Below are 22,267 nucleotides of genomic sequence, written 5' to 3'. Positions count from 1 at the left end.
TTTTTAAATTTATTTAATTTATTATTTTCATTTTTTTCCTACAATATTGTGCAGGACAAAAGAAATAATTGTTAAAAATTTTAAGAACCGTTACTTAAAATAAATTTTTTTACCATTAAAAATTTTCATGAAGCTAAAATTAACTTTTTAACTTCTTAAAAATTGAATTTTTTGTAAAATTTGATTGAAATTTTAATGTGAAATCTGACAAGTTTCGCTCAAAACAGTAAAATTTGGTTTAAAAAATTTCCTCAGAAGCAAAATTTTTAATAAATTTAATTGAAAATTTCAATTTAAATGGAATTTTTAATACAAAATAAATTTTTAAACAACTCCAAGAAATCTATTTTTAGTCAAATTCTTGTTAAAAATTAAATTTGTCAAAGAATTTCTTTATTAAATTCTGTTCCAAAGCATTCCACGAAGAAGCCAATCTCTTTAACGGACGTTTCATAACTCAATTATCTTACAAGACACTGCACTTCACGAGAATTTATGTTGAAAAAAAGCATCATTTCTCTTTATTTCATCACGTTTCTGCCATCATCATCGCACTATAATTTCAAAACTTAATTAGACGTCAGTCTGTCATTTCTCCTCCTCTGCTTCAGGTGAAATTCATATCCGCCGAGTGATGAATGAAACCTAATGCACCTCTAGAATTTTGTGAAAATTAATGCAAACGAATTTTTCTTAGAAATAGAAGAGGAGAGAAAAATCATAAATTGAACAATTTTTCTTTATTTTCATTTTTATTACGTTCGATCGATTGTTCTCAGCATTTTATTGCTGTCGTGTCAAGTCGTTGCAATTGTCTTGTAGGAAAAATTGAAATTATTATTGCAGACCGTAAAAAAAATATGATTGCATTTTGATTTCAATTATCATTTTATTACTTTTCTTCCTTGGCGGCAGTGGACGAGATTGCACGTAAAACGATCAAAATAATAAAAATCTAATTATTTTTTTTTGTTTTTTCTTTTCAGTATCTCTAGATGCGGTTTGCATTCGAGCTGTAACATGGACTTTTCGTTAAATGTCACATCGGAGCCGTCACTTGCGGAGAACTTTACGTGTCCCGAAGAGTTGCGTGTGGCATATCCGAGCGTTTTCGGCATCGACTTGGCAATCCCGGAATGGGAGGCAATAGCAACCGTTCTAATACTCAGTTTTATCATTATTTTCACGGTAACGGGCAACATTCTCGTCATCCTGAGTGTCTTCACGTACCGCCCGCTCAAGACAGTGCAGAATTTCTTCATTGTCTCGCTCGCGGTAGCCGATATTTTTGTTGCGTCCCTCGTGCTGCCCCTAAATGTCGCGTATCTCGTGATCGGACGTTGGGAATTTGGCATTCACGTGTGCAAATTTTGGCTCACAGCTGACGTAATGTGTTGCACAGCGAGCATTTTGAACTTGTGTGTCATCGCACTCGATCGTTTTTGGGCCATCAGCAAGCCCCTAGACTATAAGCGTACGTTAGAGTTAGTTTTATCGATGATTGTGTCGGTGTGGGTGTTATCGTTGCTCATCAGTTCGCCCCCGTTGCTCGGATGGAACGATTGGCCCGAAGTATTCACACCTGAAACCAAATGCCAATTGACATCAAACCAAGGCTATGTGATATATTCGGCTCTTGGCAGCTTCTTCATCCCTTTGGTCATCATGACGGTTGTTTATGTCGAGATTTTCATTGCGACGCGGCGTCGATTGCGGGAACGCGCCAAAGCTGCTTCCAAAATCAACCAAATTCGCAACAACAAGACGAAAGATGAGGAGACGAAAAATTCTCCAAATCTCGAAACTTTAGGTGATGCCGATAGTGTCAGCAGCGAGGTTAATTACAACGAAGCCAATAAAGCGGGTGACAGTGTGCCCATTTGTCGGAAGCATCACGATAAGAAATCCAAAACCAATGGGAACGACACGGAAATTTTACAGGTAGTTGCGAACGAGGACGAAAGCAACACATATAATCCGGAAAATTCGTCGGAGAGCACGAAGCCGGAGCAGGAACAAAAAATGCTGCACAAAGTAGAGCCAAATCACAACAATGCCACGCCCACGAAGAAGAACAAACGGAAATCTGTGAAGAAATCCGGAGGCATTTCGCAGTTTATCGAGGAACGACAGAAAATTTCGTTGTCCAAAGAGCGACGAGCGGCACGCGTTCTTGGCATCGTCATGGGTGTCTTTATCGCATGTTGGCTTCCCTTCTTTCTGGTGTACGTTATCGTTCCGTTTTGCGCCACATGCTGCCCCTCGGAACGATTTATCAATTTCATCACATGGCTCGGGTACATGAACTCGGGTAAGTTGTAAAATTTCTGAAAAAAAAAATTAATAATTAAAATAATTAATTTTTTATTAATTAAAAAAAATCAAAATAATAATTTAAAATAAATAATAATTTTTTTTTTAAATTTTATTTTAGGTCTAAATCCGATCATCTACACAGTATTTAACATGGACTTTAGAAAAGCGTTTAAGAAATTGCTGAGACTAAAAACTAGAAAATAGACTTTTTAAAAAAATTGTCGCCGCGAATGATGTAAAAAGATAATTCGGATAAGGAAATAATTATTATTATACAGAAAAAAATAAATAAATAAATAAAATTAAGAGAAAAGTGAGTAAATTATAAGGAAGAAAATTAAAATTAAATTAGGAAAAAATTATTCATGCGCTTAAAAAAATAAATAAATATTTATTGTTAATTTTTTATAGATTTAATTATTAAATTAGAAGAAAAAAAATTAAAAGAAAAACAAAAAAAAATGAAAATTAGACCAATAATAATTTTTTTAAGATTATTAAATTATTTTATACAAAATTAGATGAAAATTATCCCCTTGTTCGTCATTATTATCCTGTTTGACAAGATAATTCACTTTTTATTTTTTTATGTCTCGTATAGAAAAAAAAAATTTGAATCTCAAATAAAACGAGAGGGAAACAAACTTATGTGACAGAATTTTTCTTCTTCACTGAATTTTGTTTATTTATTCAAATTTTTATTTTCCCAAAGAGAAGAAAAAAAAATGAGAAATTATGTGTCATCATCTCTGTTTGATTGATCGAATGATTGATGAAAAATAACAATAAAGAAAAAAAAATAAAATTATTGGCATTTTATTTAAACGATGAATTATGAGGTTTTCTAACAAAAGGTCAGAAATTGAGCAAAAATGGCAACAAGAAGAAAAAAAGACGAAGGTAAGTGAATTGGAATGTCATCTTTTTGTGTCATTCATACTTCAATTATGTGAAATATGGCAAAAAAAGTAATAGTTCAAGTATTTTTTGAATGCGAATTGTATTTAGGGGAAACGAGAGTTGAGACATGGAAATAACGAATTTCGTTGAAAAATCCCTCGTCAAGTTCATTATTTTTTTTATTCACGTAAATGAATCAGGGTTGGAAAAAATTTTAAATTAAAATTAAATTTTTGCTTAAAAATTAGAAAAAAAATTATTTTTTTAGTTTTGATGTAAAAGTTTAACTCAATATAAATTAAAAAAATAAATAAAAAAATTGTTTTTTAAATTTTAAAAATATTTAATAAGAAATAAATAAAAAAGATTAATTAAATTTAAAAATTATTTAAATTTAATTAATTAAAATTAATAAAATTAATTAAAAAAATAAATAAATTAAATAAAATGAAATAAAAAAAAAATAAATTAAAAATAATTTTAATAAAAAATTCGATAAAATAAAATAAATTAATATTTTTGACTTATTTTGCAGCAAAAACTTTTAGACTTAAATATTTTTCAGATCCTGAAATAAATAAAAAAAAACAAAAACACGAAAAATAAGAACGAAGACAAAGGACAATCAGAGTTTGACAATAATGACGACAATAAAGACATAAATTGGAATGGACAAAATTGTTGTTTAAGTGTATCTCTTGTCATTATTTCAATTTTTCGTTTCTATTTTCTATTTTTCTATACATCCCACACAAAATGTCAAGGAAAATATTTGTTTTGTTTTTCTTGTTGTTCTCTTGATGATGAAACATCATTGCGTCTTTTTGTTCTTTTTTTTTCGTCGTGTAGAACACAAGTAGCAACTCGAGCGCAATCAAATCACCAAATGTCTCACCATTCAATTATTCTACTAATGACAAATTATGCGACAGACGTGACAACATGACGACAACAGCAGTGTCTTTTGTTCTTATCGCAAGAAAAAAAAATAGAAAAGGCGCAACAGTCAGACACACAAGTCAAAAATCGTCCTTGAGAAGAAATCGCTTTCAGGGTTAATGCGGCCTTCATTTTGGTCAATTTGCCGCCTGTTCATTATTCGACCGAGCATTTCGGAGACAATACTGTAATAATGAAGGAACACGTATAAAAAGAAAATTTTGAAAGGGTAGCAAGACAAACATTTATGTCCTAAAATAATAACTAATGGGTTCGTTTGTGTTTGATAGGAATAAAGGCAATTTTTGGACATAATTTATGAGATGAATGGGACGCTTTTGTTTTAGTTAATGGTTTTACGACTGCTAAGACGACAAGCGGATCGAATGTTTTTCGGGCAGTGAAACAAGTGAAAAGGTTTAATTACTTAACTGGAATTGCTAGCGGTGTCTTTTGATGGGACATTTTTTTGTGATTCATTCGCATTCATTCATTAAATTATAGAAAAAAAAAATCGTAAAAACATTCTTTCAAAGGATTCATAAATTAAAAAAAAAAATAATATAAAAACTAATAAAATATTTTTGAAAGAATTATATTTTTCAACTTTTTAGATATTGTTTCATCGATTATTTATCGAATTTTTTTACTACAAATATTTTTCATAAAATTTATTGAACTTATTTTTCATAGAATTTATAAAATAATTTTAAAAATTTTATTTTTAAATATTCTGAAATCGATAAAAAATAAAAAACAATAAAAACTATTTAAATTTTGACATTTTGTATGAAAAAAGAAGGATTTCGTTTATAAAAATTTTATTGAATAATTATAGATCTGGAATTGATTAAAAATTGTCATGAAAAATTAAAAAATCATTAAATTCTTTTCAAGTATTTTTCTTCAAATTTAAAAAAATTAATGTTAAAGCCCAATAAAAAAAATTATTAATTTTATTAAAAATATTTAAATAAAATTTCAAAAAATTATATTATAATTAATATATTTTCATAAATATATAAAAAAAATAAAATTTATTAAAATTAAAAATTTTTTATTAACAAGTATCACTCAAATTTTTCAATTCAAAAAATTTTTCAAAATCTTTATGATAAAATTTTTATCATAAAAAAATCTTTCCAAAGAAAAAATTTCGCTTTTGTCATTGAAAATAATAGAAAAGTTACAATTTCCATTAAAAAATGAACGATTCAAGAATTTTTCTCTGATAAATTTTAATGTACAAACTTTGGGGCTGCCTCAGTTGTTCAAAAATTCATCTTCAAATTAAATTTTAAATCCCATTTGGTGTTTTCTGTACATAAACTTTGCAAATGATTGAAAAGAAAACAAATGAAAAAGGCAGCAGCGCGCAACACAAAAGAGGAAACTTTACTTTGTGCATTTTTTTTGTTGTTCTCTGTTTACAGCAAACAAAAGTTTATCAAAGATTTTAAATAAATAAAAATAAATAAAAAAAAATTGCAAACAACTTTTTTTTTGAGAAATGCATTTCGCAAATTTCCTCTCGGTTCAATCTTAATCAAACTAACACAATGTGGCAAGTTGTTAACTGACATTCTTGACAAATTTCGTGGAAATTGCACTGTCGCACGTGAAGTTTGTTCAAAGATCAAGATGAAAAAAATGCACAACAACGGGCGATGATAACAAAGAACAACAAAAAGTAGCAACGTCTTCGAATTAAATTATTCAACGGCAAAACATTCACCTTTTTCGCATCTGTCATTCGTTCCATTCAAGAGTCTTGACAATTCTTGATGATTTTATTTGTTGGCAATTTGTTGTCATGCCAAGGCAGGTAAATGTTGATGCTACATTTCTAGCATATTTTAAGATGATTAAATTTATTTTTGTTGCTTGAGAGAAAAAAATTCTAAAAATAAACTTTTGTCCTTTTGTGACTTTTTTTTTAAAAATACACCGACGACTGTCAACAGAGGGAAAATTAACAGAAAAATCACCAAAGAGACTTTTTCGTAAAATGTTTGTTTAGTCACACAGTTGCAATAATCACATTTTCACATTTTACAATGTGTCCTGTAGGCAAAAACATCAACAATGGAAATGAATTTCTGCACACAATTCCAGCAAAAATAGTTTTAGAAGGTAAATAAACTTCGTTCCTGCTCATGTGTGGGGGTAATTTTGTGCAAATATGTAAACAACTAAATCGAAAAAGGAGAACAACACGGCATTAAATAACAGTAAGAAGCAAAATACTCCTCTAGCCTGCAATTTGTATTCAGTGTTGGATAATAATGATAATATTGTCAGTAAGCGACAACGATGACAATGACACTGCAACAAAAATAGAAGAGACAAACAGCAAACAATTACCTCGCAGTTGTGATGCACAAATGTGTAATTTCATGCTCTTTGATCGCAATTTATTGATAGCTGAAACGAAATAATTGCCAGAATAAACAAACGGTTTTTTAATACTTTTCAGGGATTTAAGAGTAATGCATTGAAACAACATGAATTATTTTTTAATGAAAAACGGAATAAAACTCAATTGAACCACGTTGGAGAGATGCAATAAGTAAATAAATTCTAGATGCGTGGGAAAATCAATTTACTTCGTGGAACAGGAAATTAATTACTGGATTTTTTGTCTCCAACGCATCGTTTCGCAAGGAGAAAAAATGTCAAAAATATTTAATTAAGGTTTCATCCTACATCATATCATTAAAAGTTCAAAAACGGCTTCTGGAAAAATTTATATTTAAATTAAAGAGTTTAAATTAGACATTGGAAGCTCTTTAATGAGGGCTTGAAGCTTGAGTCAGTTTCAATTTTTTAGTTTTGAGTTATAAAATGATTAAAAATGATAAATTAGAGCCCTCTGACAAATTTTTATCCATTTGGAGCAAGATTTGACAAAAATTGCTTTGACACAGTTTTTGACATAGTTTTTTTTGCTCTTGATTTAGTTTTCAAAACAAAACTATGTCAAAGGAAAAAAATTTTTTCAGTTTCAATTTTTTGGCAGTTTTAAGTTATAAAATGATTAAAAATGATAAATTAGAGCCTTCTGACAGATTTTCATCCATTGGGAGCAAGATTTGACAAAAATTGACACAGTTTTTGACACAGTTTTTGTTTCAATTTTTTGGCAGCCCCCTGACAAATTTTTATCCATTTAGATTTGACAAAAATTTTTGCTCTTGATTTAGTTTTCAAAACAAAACTATGTCAAAGAAAAAATTAAAAATGATAAATTTTTGGAGCAAGATTTGACAAAAATTGCTTTGACACAGTTTTTGACATAGTTTTTTTGCTCTTGATTTAGTTTTCAAAACAAAACTATGTCAAAGGAAAAAAAATTTTTCAGTTTCAATTTTTTGGCAGTTTTGAGTTATAAAATGATTAAAAATGATAAATTAGAGCCCCCTGACAAATTTTTATCCATTTGGAGCAAGATTTGACAAAAATTGCTTTGACACAGTTTTTGACATAGTTTTTTTTGTTCCTGATTTAGTTTTCAAAACAAAACTATGTCAAAGGAAAAAAATTTTTCAGTTTCAATTTTTTGGCAGTTTTGAGTTATAAAATGATTAAAAATGATAAATTAGAGCCCCCTGACAAATTTTTATCCATTTGGAGCAAGATTTGACAAAAATTGCTTTGACACAGTTTTTGACATAGTTTTTTTTGTTCCTGATTTAGTTTTCAAAACAAAACTATGTCAAAGGAAAAAAATTTTTCAGTTTCAATTTTTTGGCAGTTTTGAGTTATAAAATGATTAAAAATGATAAATTAGGGCCCCCTGACAAATTTTTATCCATTTGGAGCAATATTTGACAAAAATGGCTTTGACACAGTTTTTGACACAGTTTTTGATTTAGTTTTTTTCTTGATTTAGTTTTCAAAACAAAACTATGTCAAAGAAAAAAATTTTTTTCAGTTTCAATTTTTTTGCAGTTTTGAGTTATAAAATGATTAAAAATGATAAATTAGAGCCCTCTGATAAATTTTTATCCATTTGGAGCAAGATTTGACAAAAAAGGCTTTGACATAGTTTTTGACACAGTTTTTGATTTAGTTTTTTTCTTGATTTAGTTTTCAAAACAAAACTGTGTCAAAGAAAAAAATTTTTTTCAGTTTCAATTTTTTTGCAGTTTTGAGTTATAAAATGATTAAAAATGATAAATTAGAGCCCTCTGATAAATTTTTATCCATTTGGAGCAAGATTTGACAAAAAAGGCTTTGACATAGTTTTTGACACAGTTTTTGATTTAGTTTTTTTCTTGATTTAGTTTTCAAAACAAAACTATGTCAAAGAAAAAATTTTTTTTCAGTTTCAATTTTTTGGCAGTTTTGAGTTATAAAATGATTAAAAATGATAAATTAAAGCCCCTCTAATAAATTTTTATCCATTTGGAGCAAGATTTGACAAAGAATTTCCTACATTTTGTAACTTTTTTCTACATCCTTTGTAATTTTGAATACCAAATGATAATGCTGATTTATTTCAGATTATCAACCTAAATACTTTATCCCTTTTTTAAACTCCCTATACTCATTGAGTCATATAAATGTAAATTTTTTTTTCAGCATAACCAATAAATGCAAATTCTGATGGTGATTTAATTTCCCACAGTCAATTCCTGTTCTGCCAATTACTAAAAGCACCGAACAATATCGATGAACAACTTTCATCTGTCATTCCAAATAAAAGTCCATTGAAGCAATCTAATTACTTGACAATAATTGTCATTTCGCTTGTTTTACTTCGTCATGTAATTTTATCGCTTTCTGTGAAAATTGGTTGAACAAAAAAATTTAATGCGATTTATTGTCAGTATCTGTTACTCTTAAAACTTACCCAAATTGGTATTGTAATACGCGTCATTTTTTCCGTTTCAGTGAAATTCGTATACACATACACATGTGTCAATTTTCCGATGAAAACTGTCTGGAATATTATCTGCATATATGTATATTAATTAAGGTCTGTTGTTCATTCAATTTTTATTTTAGGTGATTTTTGAGAGAAAAGTTAATTTTTTTCCCAAAATTCTATATAAGGCTTGAAAAAATTAATTTGCATTTTGACTGAACATGCAGTGAAGCACTAAAAATTTAAAATTAAATGAATTTTTAAATTAAATAGTGTTCACTCATATTCAATGATTTGCAAGTTTCCGATAAAAAAAAACCCTATTTATAAAATAATATAATTAATAATAACTATTACTATCACTTTATGCAGCTCTTCATTGTTTAAAAATAAATTAATTATAATTTTATCAAGTGCTTCCGCTTTTCAACGTTATTCATATAATTTGATTTTTATCAACTTTTATAATAATTTTTCATTTGAACACTTTTAGTACACATTTGAGTTAACAAGAAATTACCAAAATGGGCCTCCCGCAGTCATCAATCAGATTTGTGGTCCTTCTGTTATCATTTAATACACACCAAGCCAGATATCCGTAATTGATTAATTAGTGTTGACTTGTGTGTGTTTGAGGCGCTACTCAACCCAATTATGCGTAAAAATGATCATTATTGATTACAGAACATGGATCGTGTCGTGACATGACATTGAAAGTCTTGTACCATCGAAAAAGTTGTTAATGTGCAGCAATAACAATAAAACAAGACAATACACGAAAAAAAGTAATTCCACGTGAAATGAGGCACAGGAAAATCAATATTACAATGAAGTGGATTTTGTAGAAGGAAATAAATCAAGAATGTAATAAATCACTTTTTTTTCCAGAAACAACTCGGGTGCATATATAATTTTCGACACAAATTGTATGTCCGTCGATGGAAATGACGAATGGATTTCATTTCGGAGAATCGTTTTCCTTATTTTACTGAAGAACAGAGAGAAACTCATAAATTGCATGTCAATTTTCCTTTTTTTTTTTGTAAGGATGCAAATCATAATTTAAATAAAATGCAAAATGGGGCGTCAAATGTTTCGTTCTTCGGAAATGTTTGTTTATGCAATGTTTGTTTGTGTTATGTTACAAAACGGCAACGGCACAAAATATGCAAAGTTGCGTGATGAAATTTCGCGCAAAAGGTATATCAGTGAAAGCCATTTGTGAGTTTTCACAAAACGTGAGACAAGATTCAATGGAGAAACTTCTGGCTTGTGAAGGGAACCAGATGAGAGCGCTTTTTTTTTAAGGTGAGTTTAAAATAAATAAATCTTCTAAATATAATTTTTAAATTTTTAAAAAATATTTATTTTATGCATTTTTTGAATATTAAACAATGATCTTTTATATTAAAATAATTTTAGTTTTCTTTTATTTTTTAAAATTAAAATAAAATTTAACTAAAATTTCTTAAAATTGCAATTTAAGAAAAAAATTCAATTTTTTTCACGTCACTTTTAGTAAAATTCGACATTAATTTCAAAAAAAAAAAAAATTAAATAAAGCAAGTTTATTGCGTTTTTAATAATTTTTAATGATAAGTGGCTATTTTTTTTGTTTTTCAAACAACAAATTTTAAAAAAATATAGAAAATTCCCCTTTTATTAAATATTTTTATTTTCCCTCTGAAACTTTTTTGAAAAAATCAAAAGATAGATGAAAACTAAATAAAGTTATTTTTTATTATTATTTTAATTTTAAATTAGGTATTTATGAAATTTATTTTTAAAATTGAAGAATTTTAAGGAGAGCAAAAAAATTTGTTTTTAAATGAAAACAAATATTTAATTAAATTTTATTTTTTTTTAATTTATTTTAATTTTATTTTTTTTTTTAATTTATTTTAATTTTATTATAAATTTTATATAAATATTTAATTTATAAAAATTTTTAAATTTTACTTTAATTTTATTTTTAAAAACTTAATATTATTATTTCAAATTAATTTTAATTAAATTAAATTAATTATTTCTAAATAAAAAAAATCCAAAATGTTACTTAAATTTTTATATTGTTACATTTCATTAGGTAGACAGACAATTAAAACCACCTCGAACCAATTTTTTTCTCGAAACTCTTTTAAAACTTATCATCAAGAAGAAATGTATAAATATTCGTGAAAGTACCTTCAGGGTCACCAAAAAACAATAAATTCCGTAGATTGTACCCAAAAATTTTATTATTTTTTCGTCGCTTCTCGTTTTGTTCTCTTTATGACAGGAACACAAAAGCATCAGACTAGAAAAGCAACAATGAACAAAAAAAAATGTAATAAAAGACCATGATGACGATAACATGGCTTACCATTGTAGTACATAGTTCTGTTCAGTCGCCCCATAAATACCTTTCAAGTGTTGTTATCATCATTTGTGTCACCGATAAATGTTTGAATAGACTGCAAAAACAATGAAAAATTGGAATTTAAGGGAGATTTCGCTGACATGGTTTTTAAAAAAATAAACAAATTTTTAATGGATCAAATTGATTTTCAGTCCGAATATTAGTCAGGAGGTGCCAAGTTACAGTGCATTAAAATGCAGGATAAACATCGAACATGACGTAGAATGAATATTTCTCGCATAAACCACAATTTTTATTCGTTGGCGCGTCATTCGACCAATAACGCACGGAAAAAAATAAACTGGAAAAATTCATACATCGTCGATATATCGGAAATAAACATCCGTTTTTATGTGTATTTTTTTGGTGTATCGATGATTTCCATGTCCTCTATCAATTTGTGCTTCCTTCCTTTTTCACAATATCATCATCATCGTCATCAAGTGATATTTTATTGATATGGAAATAGATGAAACCACTACTACTAGACTCTTCGAAATGATGAATGTTGTCGAGGTAAATACTCACAAACGACCGTGGGAAGTGCATCGAATTGTTATCGTTCGAGGGCGGAAATCTGGATTATCTCTGCGGTTTGTGTGTTCGAGTGTTGACAGCATCAAGGAAGGAATTGGTAAACTCAAAATCGAAGGCTTCATGCCAAAATTGCACATCTCCCCAAACAAACACGAGTGATGAATCAATAAAATCGCAATAAAATTGTCTGTGGCGCAGAATATTATTTCGCGAACGAATGACGGTGAGTGATAGCGGTTCCTTCTGAAGCGAAAATATGGAAAATCGCATAAATGTCGGCATACACGAGACGCGATGGCATGATTTATCAATGTGTAAGTACTTGTTTTTTTCGTCAATAATAACATTTTATTATTAATAATATAATAATAGGATATTTACGTTACTCGCTACCACACAATAAAAAAGCAACAATGAATAAAATAAATATATTGCTTGCTTGCATGGCGTTTGAAACAAAAAAAAATGTAAATAAAATATTTTTTTTTCAGTACTTTTTTGTCAGTAACAGCAGGCACAATTTTTATTGATGAGATTTTAGTGGATTTTGCGGGTGACAAAAGGGAATTTGTGACTGTAACAAAAAAAATTTTTTTTTTTATAAAATTTTTGCTTTGAGCTATTTTTTAGAGGTGTAAAATCACAACTTTTCGTCAGTTACAGGTAAGTTATTTTTTTTTTAATTAATTATTTGTGAATATTGAAAAAAATTAAGTACCTGAAAGCTTCCATTGAATTTTAATAATAGCTTTTTAATCGCCTTAAAATACGCTTACATCAATCCCTTTTAATCTGCTTTCGATCAAAAGTGCTTTAAACTCGTTTTTTTGTTCGACAACAAACACTTTCCGCTTCAACTGAATTTTTTTTTACAGGTTAAGCATATTTTATTGTTCCATATTTATTTATTTTATTACCTCCAGAGGGTAATTTTTCACATATTTATATAAAAAATTATTGTTGTTGCATGCGACGGCTTTGATTTTTTTTTGAAAATTTATTTTTATTTAATATTACGATGCATTTTCTTCTTTCAGTAAGCTTTTGCAATTCATTCAATTTGATGACATCGAGCTAAATTGCCTTAAACCATCGTCGGGCTTCGACATTATTGCAACTGGATGTCTGTTTAATGAAATTTTATGAATAATTTATAAAATTCTAAGGAAAAAGGGAAATTTTTCTTACAACTTGTAGTTGCGTTTCCTTGAAATCGTAGACAATTTGAATTTGTGGTCCGTCGAGGTAAGTTAATGTTAGTCGATTTGCCGTATCGAAAGTAACTTTTGCTTTGTACGTTCCCTCCAGCTGACTTATTTGATCGGATTGGAATTCGACGTCGGGCTTAAAGCGGAATTCCGTCGTTTTGAGTGTCGTGGTATGGCGCATGATGTACTCGTCATTGCCGATATCGATCAATTCAATGATTGGTTCTTGCAACAGGAAGAATTTGCGTTTAAAGAAGTTGATGCCTGTGGAAAAAAATATTTTTATAAAGAAATTTTTAAGGTAAAGTATCAAAATTTACCGATTTCTGTCAAAAATTCGTCTAATTTCTCCGCTTTTCGTAGCTCGTAACGTTTTCCCTTCCAAATGGGCACATTTTCCGGCGGATACAGGAATTCTTGGGCAAAAGCCGTTGCAACGACGGAACAAATCAGCAAGAGATTGAGAAGCATTTTTGTGTCAATCGCGCTCGTGTCGAGGTTCGACTGCCAGATAATGACAAACAAATACCTTTTCCGGCAACTTTGTGATGAAATTCAACGGAAAAGATCGTTTTAGACGCAAAACGTGTATTTGACGGTCGGTCAAGTGGAAAGTTTTTGACAAGAACTTTGAAAAGTCATTGTTCTAATGATATGTTGCGCCGTACAAACGACTCAACGGTAAGAAAAATTGTTAAGTATGGTCATTGTTGTCGATTATTGAAGTTGTATAAGTTGAAAAAGTTGTTCTTTCTAGAAATTGGGTCTCATGGGGAGTTACGTGATACATTTTAACTGCATTTGATGTTGTTGAACCTCATTTTTATATACAAACTCGATGAAAAATTGTGAAAAAGAAACGTTTACTCGATTTTATGAGGAACAAAAATTTTTTGGAAGTAATTTCTGAACGAAGAAGAGGATTTTGAGTTCATAGAATTTGCAAAATCTGAAGTCCTTTTACTATAATTCATCGAATTTTCAAAAATCTGTTGTTAATATGCTTCAAACGATAAAAAAAAAATCAATTTATCCCTTTCCGTGTTTTTTCCACAGAGGAGGACGTTTCAAAAATTTGAAAAACTAATTTTTCAATAACTTTAACTTCAGCTATTAAAATAATTCAAGTTGTACTTGAAAGCTTAGGGTTAAACCTTTTCAACAAAAAATATTTTTGAATTTTGGTCTTTAAAATTTAAAAGAAATTTCAAAACGCGCAAAAAATCGAAAAAAAATTTTGCCACGGAAAGGGATAAAAGGTAAAATTCTCAATATTCAAAAAATTTAATTAAAAACTCATTTTTTTACGATTTTCATATATTGCAACACAAAGACGGATCCAAAAGGCTTCAAGAAGTCTACCTGAAGAAGGATGCAAATCTACAAAAATTACATTTTGGGACAAAATTTTTGTCATTTTAGTAATTTTGGACCTACTTTTGACTTCACAAAGCAAAATTGTAAATTTCAAAATTATTTTAATGGAAAAAATGAAAAAAATCGTCAGTTCTCGAACCAAAAGTGAACATCAATTGCATTTAAAGCTTAAAAATTAAAATTGGCTTTAAAAATTAAAATTCCGCGTCACTTGTCAACACTTTTTATCGCGATCCTTGATGATATCTCATTTCCATCGCCATAAATTACTCCATCGAAAACCATCATTTTAATCACATCATGCCCAATAACTTTGCAATTAACATTGACCCACATGTAATCGACACCGCCAATCTGATAGTTGTTGTTCTACTGTTCAAACATCATCATCAAAATTGAATTTACACGTGCATCAAATTGGCTAACCATTCCCTCACAATTTACCGAAAAACGTAAAAAATTGTAAATAAAAATGTTTCCATGTTAATTGTCACAATATTTCACATATTTATATGAAAATAATATTTTTAACAAAAAAATAAATAAAAAACACGTAACAAGACCCACAAACAGGGCAATTGTGGTTAATTTTAGTTCACTGCTTTAAACCATCGTTTCGCCACGACGCCGCCCGTTAGGTCCGTGCAAACCTAAAAAATAAATAAATTTTGTTAAAAAAAAGAGATAAAAATGTGCGGATCGCAAAAAAAAATAATAATAAAATTTATTGGTCGAAAAAACAAACGGAATCATGGTCAATGTCAATTTTTTTGTCTTCCTATACCGCATATAGTTCAAGACACGCATCGTCAGACACTTTATGCGAATGATGTTAAAAGCGAAATCGTACAAAATATGCGTACAAAAAAAATGTTCACAAGTTCACGAGCATTTTCAAGGGCATGCGAAGTGTGAATGGACTGCGATGTGTGGTTTTAACGCTAAAGTAACGTAATAATTGTAGGAAGTTACTTATTTTGTCATTTTATTTTGTAAACAAAGGCACGCGAAACCCATTCGTGAACTCACCAATGTCATTTCGTCTTCTTTGAACTCGCGTCGGAACATCGCAGGCGGATTTTTCTGCGTATGGATCAAAACGTTCTCGCTCTCGAACGTCATTGTGGTATAAACTTTCGCTCCATTTGGCTTCTCATCGATAAACTCGACGCCAGGCGTGAATTTCATGTTGTTACTTTTGAGAGATTCCTGCTTGAGGAGAAAAGTACCGTCGCCGCAATCCACAAGCTCGACAATTGGCGTCGAAGCGAGAATTAATTTCCGTATCAAAAAGTTGAGGCCACAAGCGGTGAGAAATTCGTCAAAATTTTCGGAACGTTCAAGTTTGTAGCGCTTATTTGTCCAAACGCGCGACGACGACGACATGACGAACAAATGTTTTAAATATCACACACTCGAGGCTGTTCGCAAATGACTAAATGATGGCAACGTTTTTTTGTGTTAAATTCCGTCAAATTCCGTAACACAAAACCAGTCTCTCATCTGATTTCACTAAAATCCAATTTGCATAAAATGTTCTATTCTGTGACGGAAACTGGATGAAAACACAAAAAAATTCGGAGAAACAACGCAAACTCTCACACAGAGTCTCTCGCATGTGAAACGCAACTGGCAAACGTGATATCGTGTCCGTCAATGAGTCTCGTTTTAATCATAGAATAAATAGTTCGGGAGTGTTTTGTAAACAAAAATGTTTTTGAAAGTGTTTACGGTACTCATTCGTGTTAGATTTTAAACGAAAAATGATGAAGGCGATTCGATTTGTTTGCGTACTTTGATTCTCTTTGAGGAATTGACAAAAATTTTAAATGTTTTACGGCGATTTTTACTATTAGAGATGAAAAAATTGACAAAATTCGATGAAAAATGCTTTGTGAATTATAAAAAATTAATATTTCTGAATAAAATAGATATTTGAGCTTCAAATAAAAACTACGTCACAGTTGATTTTATAACTAAAATATTTCATTTGCTTTTGAAAAATAATTTTTTTACCAACAGAAATGAATTTTTAACTTTAAATTTTTTAAAATAATTTTTAAATATTTTTCTTTGTATTTTTAAGTCCTTAAAAATTATTTAAATTAATAAATTAAATAAAAAATTAAAAAAAAATAATTAAATAATTAATCTAATTTAGTTTAATTAATTAATTAATATTTATTAAAAATTAATTAAATAATTTAATTTAAATAAATTTTAATAAAAATAATTAATTTAAATAATTTTATTAAATTAAATGATTTTATTTAAATTAATTAATTTGTTTTTTTTTTAATTTATCAAGGAATTAAAATTTTTAATAATTTTTTTATCAATTCAGGAGTTCAAATTTTAGTTTAAACTTCCCCCAAAAATTTTTTTAAATCTTTTAAAATTGAATTCAAACTACAAAAACAGACTTTTTCAAATAAACTTCAAAAACAAATCTCGTAAAAAAATCAATTTCAATCAAAATGTTACCAACTAACGCATGAATAACAGTCAATATGCACCGTTGCCCTTGAATGCAAATTAGACAAACCACCCAAAATACTCCGAAAATCGAGCCCTTTTGTCAAAAATGTCACCTGTTTGTTGCTGCTGCTGCCATGCGTTACGTTCGCACATGAAACCTGTTTTGATCAATTATTGCTATTGATTCGGGCTTTGAATGGAATTTCAACATCACTTTGTGCCCGAAATTCGTTACATTTGTATGGCAATAGCATTAAATGGTCACTTGAAATTTCGTGTATTTGGTGCGCGGCAATTTACAAATTTTATCAATGACGTTTGTTTTCCTTTGATTTTGTGAGTAAATTGCTTGTCAGGTCAATTTTTTCTCAATTTTTGGGATGCATTTGCTCTTGTCAACTGGATATGTGTTCAAACTTCGCCTTGGAGACTTTAATTACTCATTTAAATTGCGATCAATGTTTTTGACTGCGAAATTGGTTTAGGTACAAGGTGCACATGGTTTGTTACTTGCCTCGCCCCAGAGGTGAAAAGAACATGCATGTAACGAGTTTTAATTAATATTTTTCAAGGGGGGTTGTTAGACCTTCTAAAAAGTGATTCAGGAGTTTAAATGAATTTTTATTATCAACTTTTTTTTTTCATCGCAAACTATTTTTTTATAAAAAAAAACTTTTTATCGAGAATTATGTTTTTTTCTCTCAAAAGAACCCGTTAATCAACTTCCTTGACACTCGATGTTGTATAGTCGTACCTCTTGTTTACTCGAGTTTTTTGCGAAAATAATGACTTGATGATTGAAATTACAAAGTGAACGTCAGTCAAAGGTTGCAGTTTTGCTTTGACACGAAATTAATAACAATTTTTTTATTAATTTCCTTTTTGAGTTCTAGAGAAAGCAAGGAAGAAAAAATTAAATTATAAAATGAGAAAAAAATAAATAAAATAAATATATTGTCATTAAGGGAGCTTGCTACGGATAATTTTCCGCAATTGCAATTTTATTATGTTAATTAACTGAAGCTTGTTCTTTTTTTTACAATGCCGGTCATTTGATGTTCTTGTAAAATTTTTGACGTTTTTGTGGTTTGAAATTTGTCTGTCCCTGAGTTTTTTTATAATTTTTTATTTTTATAATTAAATTATTTATATTTGAAACAAAAAATAATTTTTTTTAATAAAAAATAATAAAAATATTTAATAAAAAAATTTTAAAATAATTAAATAATTTTTAATAAATAAAAAAATAATTCTAAAATGAAAAGCACATTAAATCAAATTATTAATAAATAAATTTATTATTTAAATGTTTTAAAAATTAATTTAATGAATAAACTTTTTTTTAATGAATAAAATTAAAAATTTTAATATTTTAAAAAATTTATTAATTTTTTATTTACATTTTTAAATAAATAAATTAAAAATATCAAAAATAAATTTAATTCATTTTTTCGTTGATTTTGTGTCATTTTACAGTAACTAATAATTGTAAATATTTATTTAATTAAAATAATTATTTTTAGCATTAAAAGTTATTTATAAATAATTTATCTATTTCCAAATGAAAATTCATGGAAAATTCCAAACATTTGATACTTCATTTTACAATATTAAGCAAATTTATTTCCTAATTAAATTGATATTTTAGGTATTTCATGCAAAATTCAACTTTGTACATTTATTGAACATTTCACCTCTTTTCAAATACGCTCTTTGCAAATAATTTATTTTATCCATCCGACTGCAACTTTTTACAAAATTCAAATACTTTAATTAAGTAAGTACATTTTAAACAAATTCTTTTTGCTGCTTCGGTTCAGTTTTAATTCAAACATGACACGATAAGCAAACATTAAAATAATTAAAATCTTCTTATTAAAACAAACAATTGAGATCCACTCAGGCTTTTGTCAACAACGTTTTTTTCCAGAAAAAAATCTTCAATTATTGCTCATCATCATCCTCATCACAACTGCGCAAAAAAGTAAGAACAAGCAAAAAAAAACTGGTTCTTTAATTTTTTTAGTGTTAGTTAGTAAATTTTTTCAAGGTCAATAAATTAACGAAAAAATATTTCGGCATTCAATTTGATGCAGATAATTTTGAAATTTTAACACATTTTTCTGCAACGAAGTGAGAATCGACACTCAATGCCTTTTGTATGTACAAAGAACTTAAAAAAAACTTTTTTTTGTGAGAATCGGGTCTTTGAGTGATTAATTAACAATAAGACACCGGCTACCTTAACTTCGTAGACACTGAGTTCAAAACAGTCAAAAAAACTGATAAAAGCCTTGAATTTCTTGTTTCTTTCGTGCGGCACTCGTACCTTTGTAGAAGTGAATGAACGACCGCGCGTCATATATCGATGGAGCAACACAGATCTTACGTTCGTTAGCCCTGTAAATGCGTTTTTTTGTGTTTCTTGTTTCTTGTTGTTGTTGTGTGTTGTACGAAAAAACAACTTCTTTCATTATTTTAATATTAGCTTGACGGAGTTTTTAGATGCAAACGATGTTTAGTCGTCGAACGTTGCTCAAACCGTGCACATAAAAAAGTTTTTTGTCCGTTTCTTGGAATTATTAATTAAAAAATTAATTGAGCGTGATTTAAAAAAATAATATTTCTTCATTAAATAAAAAAAAAATAAAAAAGAAAAATGTGCAACGGTAAATCGCAAGCACTCTGGCGCGGCAGACGTTACAAATTGCAACGCCACGAGAACATGGAAGAAGTTTTGTTGGCGCTCGGCGTGAATTTTGTCTTGCGAAAACTCGCCCATACTGTTGTGCCAGTCGTCGAATTGGAACAAGACGGCGAATATTACTACTTTAGGCAGTACACGGTTATCCGAAATCGCGAAATTCGTTTCAAGCCGGAGGAGGAATTTATTGAGGAGACGCCAGGTTTGTTACTTTTCCGAACGAAAATTGTTCTCTGCAAAAATATTTGACCTGAAATGACATAAAATTTAATAAAAAAAAATATTTTTCTCTTTTTCGGTGAATTTTCTACTTTGATGCAAAACAACATCAACACGTGTAACCAAAAAAAATCAACAAATAAATAAATAAACAAAAAAAAAAAAAATAATAAATAAATAAAAAATCAAACAGATGGCAAGAAAGTGAGAACAATAATAAAATTCGAAAATGAGAATAAATTGGTGCAAATTCAGTATTACAAAGACGGACAAACCATGGAAATCATCAGAGAGTTTATTGATGATGAACTTATTGTGGTGAGTTCTATTTTTTCTCCGTTCTTCTCTTGCTGTTGTTTGTTTGTTTTAAACATAAATAAAATATGAAGCGAGGAGAATTTAAATAAGTTTTGTTTGGATTAAAATGCAAATAATAAAAGTGTGTCTTGTTGAGTGTAACGTGGAAGCGCCTGATGTTTCCTGTCGTCCATCCTTTTTTGCTCCGAATAATTTGTTCCGGAAGAATTTTTAACATAAATCTGCATAATTTTGTTTTGTGACTGCAAAAGTGTGGCAATTTTTTGGCAAAAGAATCGCAAGAACCAGTTGTCAATCGGAAGTATTTAGATCACAAAATTTATTTAAAATGTTTTTGTTGATGAAATTTTGCATTTTTTATGATGCTTTGAAACACGCCTTAAATGGCTTTAGCCAAAAAAAGACGTGATACGTTAAAATTTTGACTGAAAAGGTCATCTTTTGACGTCTTAAGTTTTTTTGAAGGTTAAAAAATTTGTTTTAGATAGTTTTTAATTTACAATGAGATACGATTTATGCTTCATAGACTTCATTTTTAATAAAATATTGGATTTTTTTTTATACTTTTTCTAATTTTTCTCACACCAAAGAAAAAATTAAAAATCAAAACAATCATTTAGAGGTCAAATGAAAGGAATTTGCTCCAAATACTTCGGAATGTAAGCTAAAAAATTTTTAGTGTATATGTTTTGTTTTAATTTTATGTTAAAAAAAATACAAAAAATTATAAAAATAATTTTTTAATCAAGTTTAAATTAAAATTTGAAAAAATTACAATTATTGTTCAAACGTTCGTAATTATTGTTAAAATTTTAATAAAAATTTTAGAATTTTTAAATTTTTTTTAGATTACAAAAAAAAAAAATAAAAAAAACAGAACAATTAATTTTTGGAAATAAAAAAAAATATTTTGAAATTTTTAAATAAACAGAAAAAACCTAAAAAATATTAGTTTTTAATTTATATTAATTAAATTTATATTAATTAAATTAAATTAAATTAAATTAAATTAAATTAAATTAAATTTAAATTAAATTAATTTAAATAAAATTAAATTAATTTAAATTAATTTTTAATTAAAATTAAAAATAAATAAATTTTAATATCTTTTAAGACATGAGAGCAGTTATTTGTCCTTATATGCCTGTCAAATGCATCTAAATGTTTTTTTTTAATTTAAATTTTTGTCGTTTTAAGAAATTTTCCGATAAATCAACAAAAAAGCTAAACAAGAAACATTTATTTTTAAATTAACAGACACATTCGATAAAAAAAAATAAATAAATTTTTCCTGATAATCTTTCTTACACAACAACAAAAAATGTTTTAATTTAAATTTGATATCAACAGATTCAATATCTGTAGCTGCATGTCTTTTAAAATAGAATAAAAACGGATTTTTCTAATTTAATTGACATTTAATTTCTATTTTTCTCTTCTTTCTCTTCCAGACGTGGTACTTGGGCGATCTCGTGCACAAACGTTATCACAAAGCTATTGTCGTTTAAAACCGAAGCATCTCTCAACATTTAATTTAAGATAATCTAAATTGCATCCAACAAGCAAGCACGAGAGAGAGAGACATCAAGGAAGGTGAACCACAAGCGCGTCGTTCGTCATCATCATAAAAATATTTATCGGCACTTACAACGGATGACATAACTAGCCAACATCACACGAGAAAAAAAATGTACTTTAGCAGAATCTACCGGATAAATACTGGTTTGTATCGCAGCATCGTCACCGTGGAAACAACTTTCAATAGAATCCAAAGTGCAATTTGCCGTGTGAGACTCACTTATTGTCGCGGACGTCACTTGCTTCATCGCACTCGGAATATTTATGAGAATATTAATGCAGTATTTTTCCGTGTGCATCTCGTCTATTCGACAGCAAAATATTTTTGTGCCACTCTAAATGCATTTTTCGCTGCAACACATGACACCACTCGATTTTTCGGGAAATTTTTAACGGTCATTTGCACAAAATCTAATGCAATGTTT

General features: G+C 28.5%; 4 protein-coding genes across 4 annotated transcripts in view; 2 read left to right on the top strand and 2 right to left on the bottom strand.

The window, feature by feature from the left end:
- The window catches only part of LOC134830228 (octopamine receptor), a 71,967-nt gene extending 69,400 nt beyond the window's left edge, over positions 1 to 2,567 (top strand). The window contains exons 3-4 of the mRNA XM_063843643.1: positions 987 to 2,311; positions 2,435 to 2,567. Coding sequence (XP_063699713.1) covers positions 1,021 to 2,311; positions 2,435 to 2,520 — 1,377 coding nt within the window. The 5' untranslated portion in view covers positions 987 to 1,020 and the 3' untranslated portion in view covers positions 2,521 to 2,567. The remainder of the gene's footprint in view (positions 1 to 986; positions 2,312 to 2,434) is intronic.
- A 10,273-nt stretch (positions 2,568 to 12,840) lies between these two features.
- On the bottom strand, positions 12,841 to 13,922 carry LOC134827216 (fatty acid-binding protein-like). The gene is made up of 3 exons (XM_063839796.1): positions 13,489 to 13,922; positions 13,149 to 13,432; positions 12,841 to 13,085 (listed from the first exon to the last, which is right to left on the bottom strand). The coding sequence occupies exons 1-3, from the start codon at positions 13,637 to 13,639 to the stop codon at positions 13,035 to 13,037; spliced, it is 486 nt and encodes a 161-aa protein (XP_063695866.1). The 5' UTR covers positions 13,640 to 13,922; the 3' UTR covers positions 12,841 to 13,034.
- A 773-nt stretch (positions 13,923 to 14,695) lies between these two features.
- On the bottom strand, positions 14,696 to 16,185 carry LOC134826933 (fatty acid-binding protein-like). The gene is made up of 2 exons (XM_063839444.1): positions 15,575 to 16,185; positions 14,696 to 15,195 (listed from the first exon to the last, which is right to left on the bottom strand). Exons 1-2 carry the CDS (start codon positions 15,929 to 15,931, stop codon positions 15,136 to 15,138), a joined length of 417 nt encoding a protein of 138 aa, XP_063695514.1. The 5' UTR covers positions 15,932 to 16,185; the 3' UTR covers positions 14,696 to 15,135.
- Positions 16,186 to 19,702: 3,517 nt separating this feature from the next.
- Positions 19,703 to 21,784, top strand: LOC134827547 (fatty acid-binding protein-like). The gene is made up of 3 exons (XM_063840240.1): positions 19,703 to 19,929; positions 20,140 to 20,264; positions 21,716 to 21,784. Exons 1-3 carry the CDS (start codon positions 19,749 to 19,751, stop codon positions 21,770 to 21,772), a joined length of 363 nt encoding a protein of 120 aa, XP_063696310.1. The 5' UTR covers positions 19,703 to 19,748; the 3' UTR covers positions 21,773 to 21,784.
- The last annotated feature ends 483 nt before the right edge of the window (positions 21,785 to 22,267 follow it).

This window comes from Culicoides brevitarsis, chromosome 1, assembly GCF_036172545.1.
Source record: "Culicoides brevitarsis isolate CSIRO-B50_1 chromosome 1, AGI_CSIRO_Cbre_v1, whole genome shotgun sequence".
Taxonomy (NCBI): domain Eukaryota; kingdom Metazoa; phylum Arthropoda; class Insecta; order Diptera; family Ceratopogonidae; genus Culicoides; species Culicoides brevitarsis.
The sequence above is the reverse complement of the archived record's forward strand: the minus strand, read 5'-3'. Positions and strand labels throughout refer to the sequence as shown.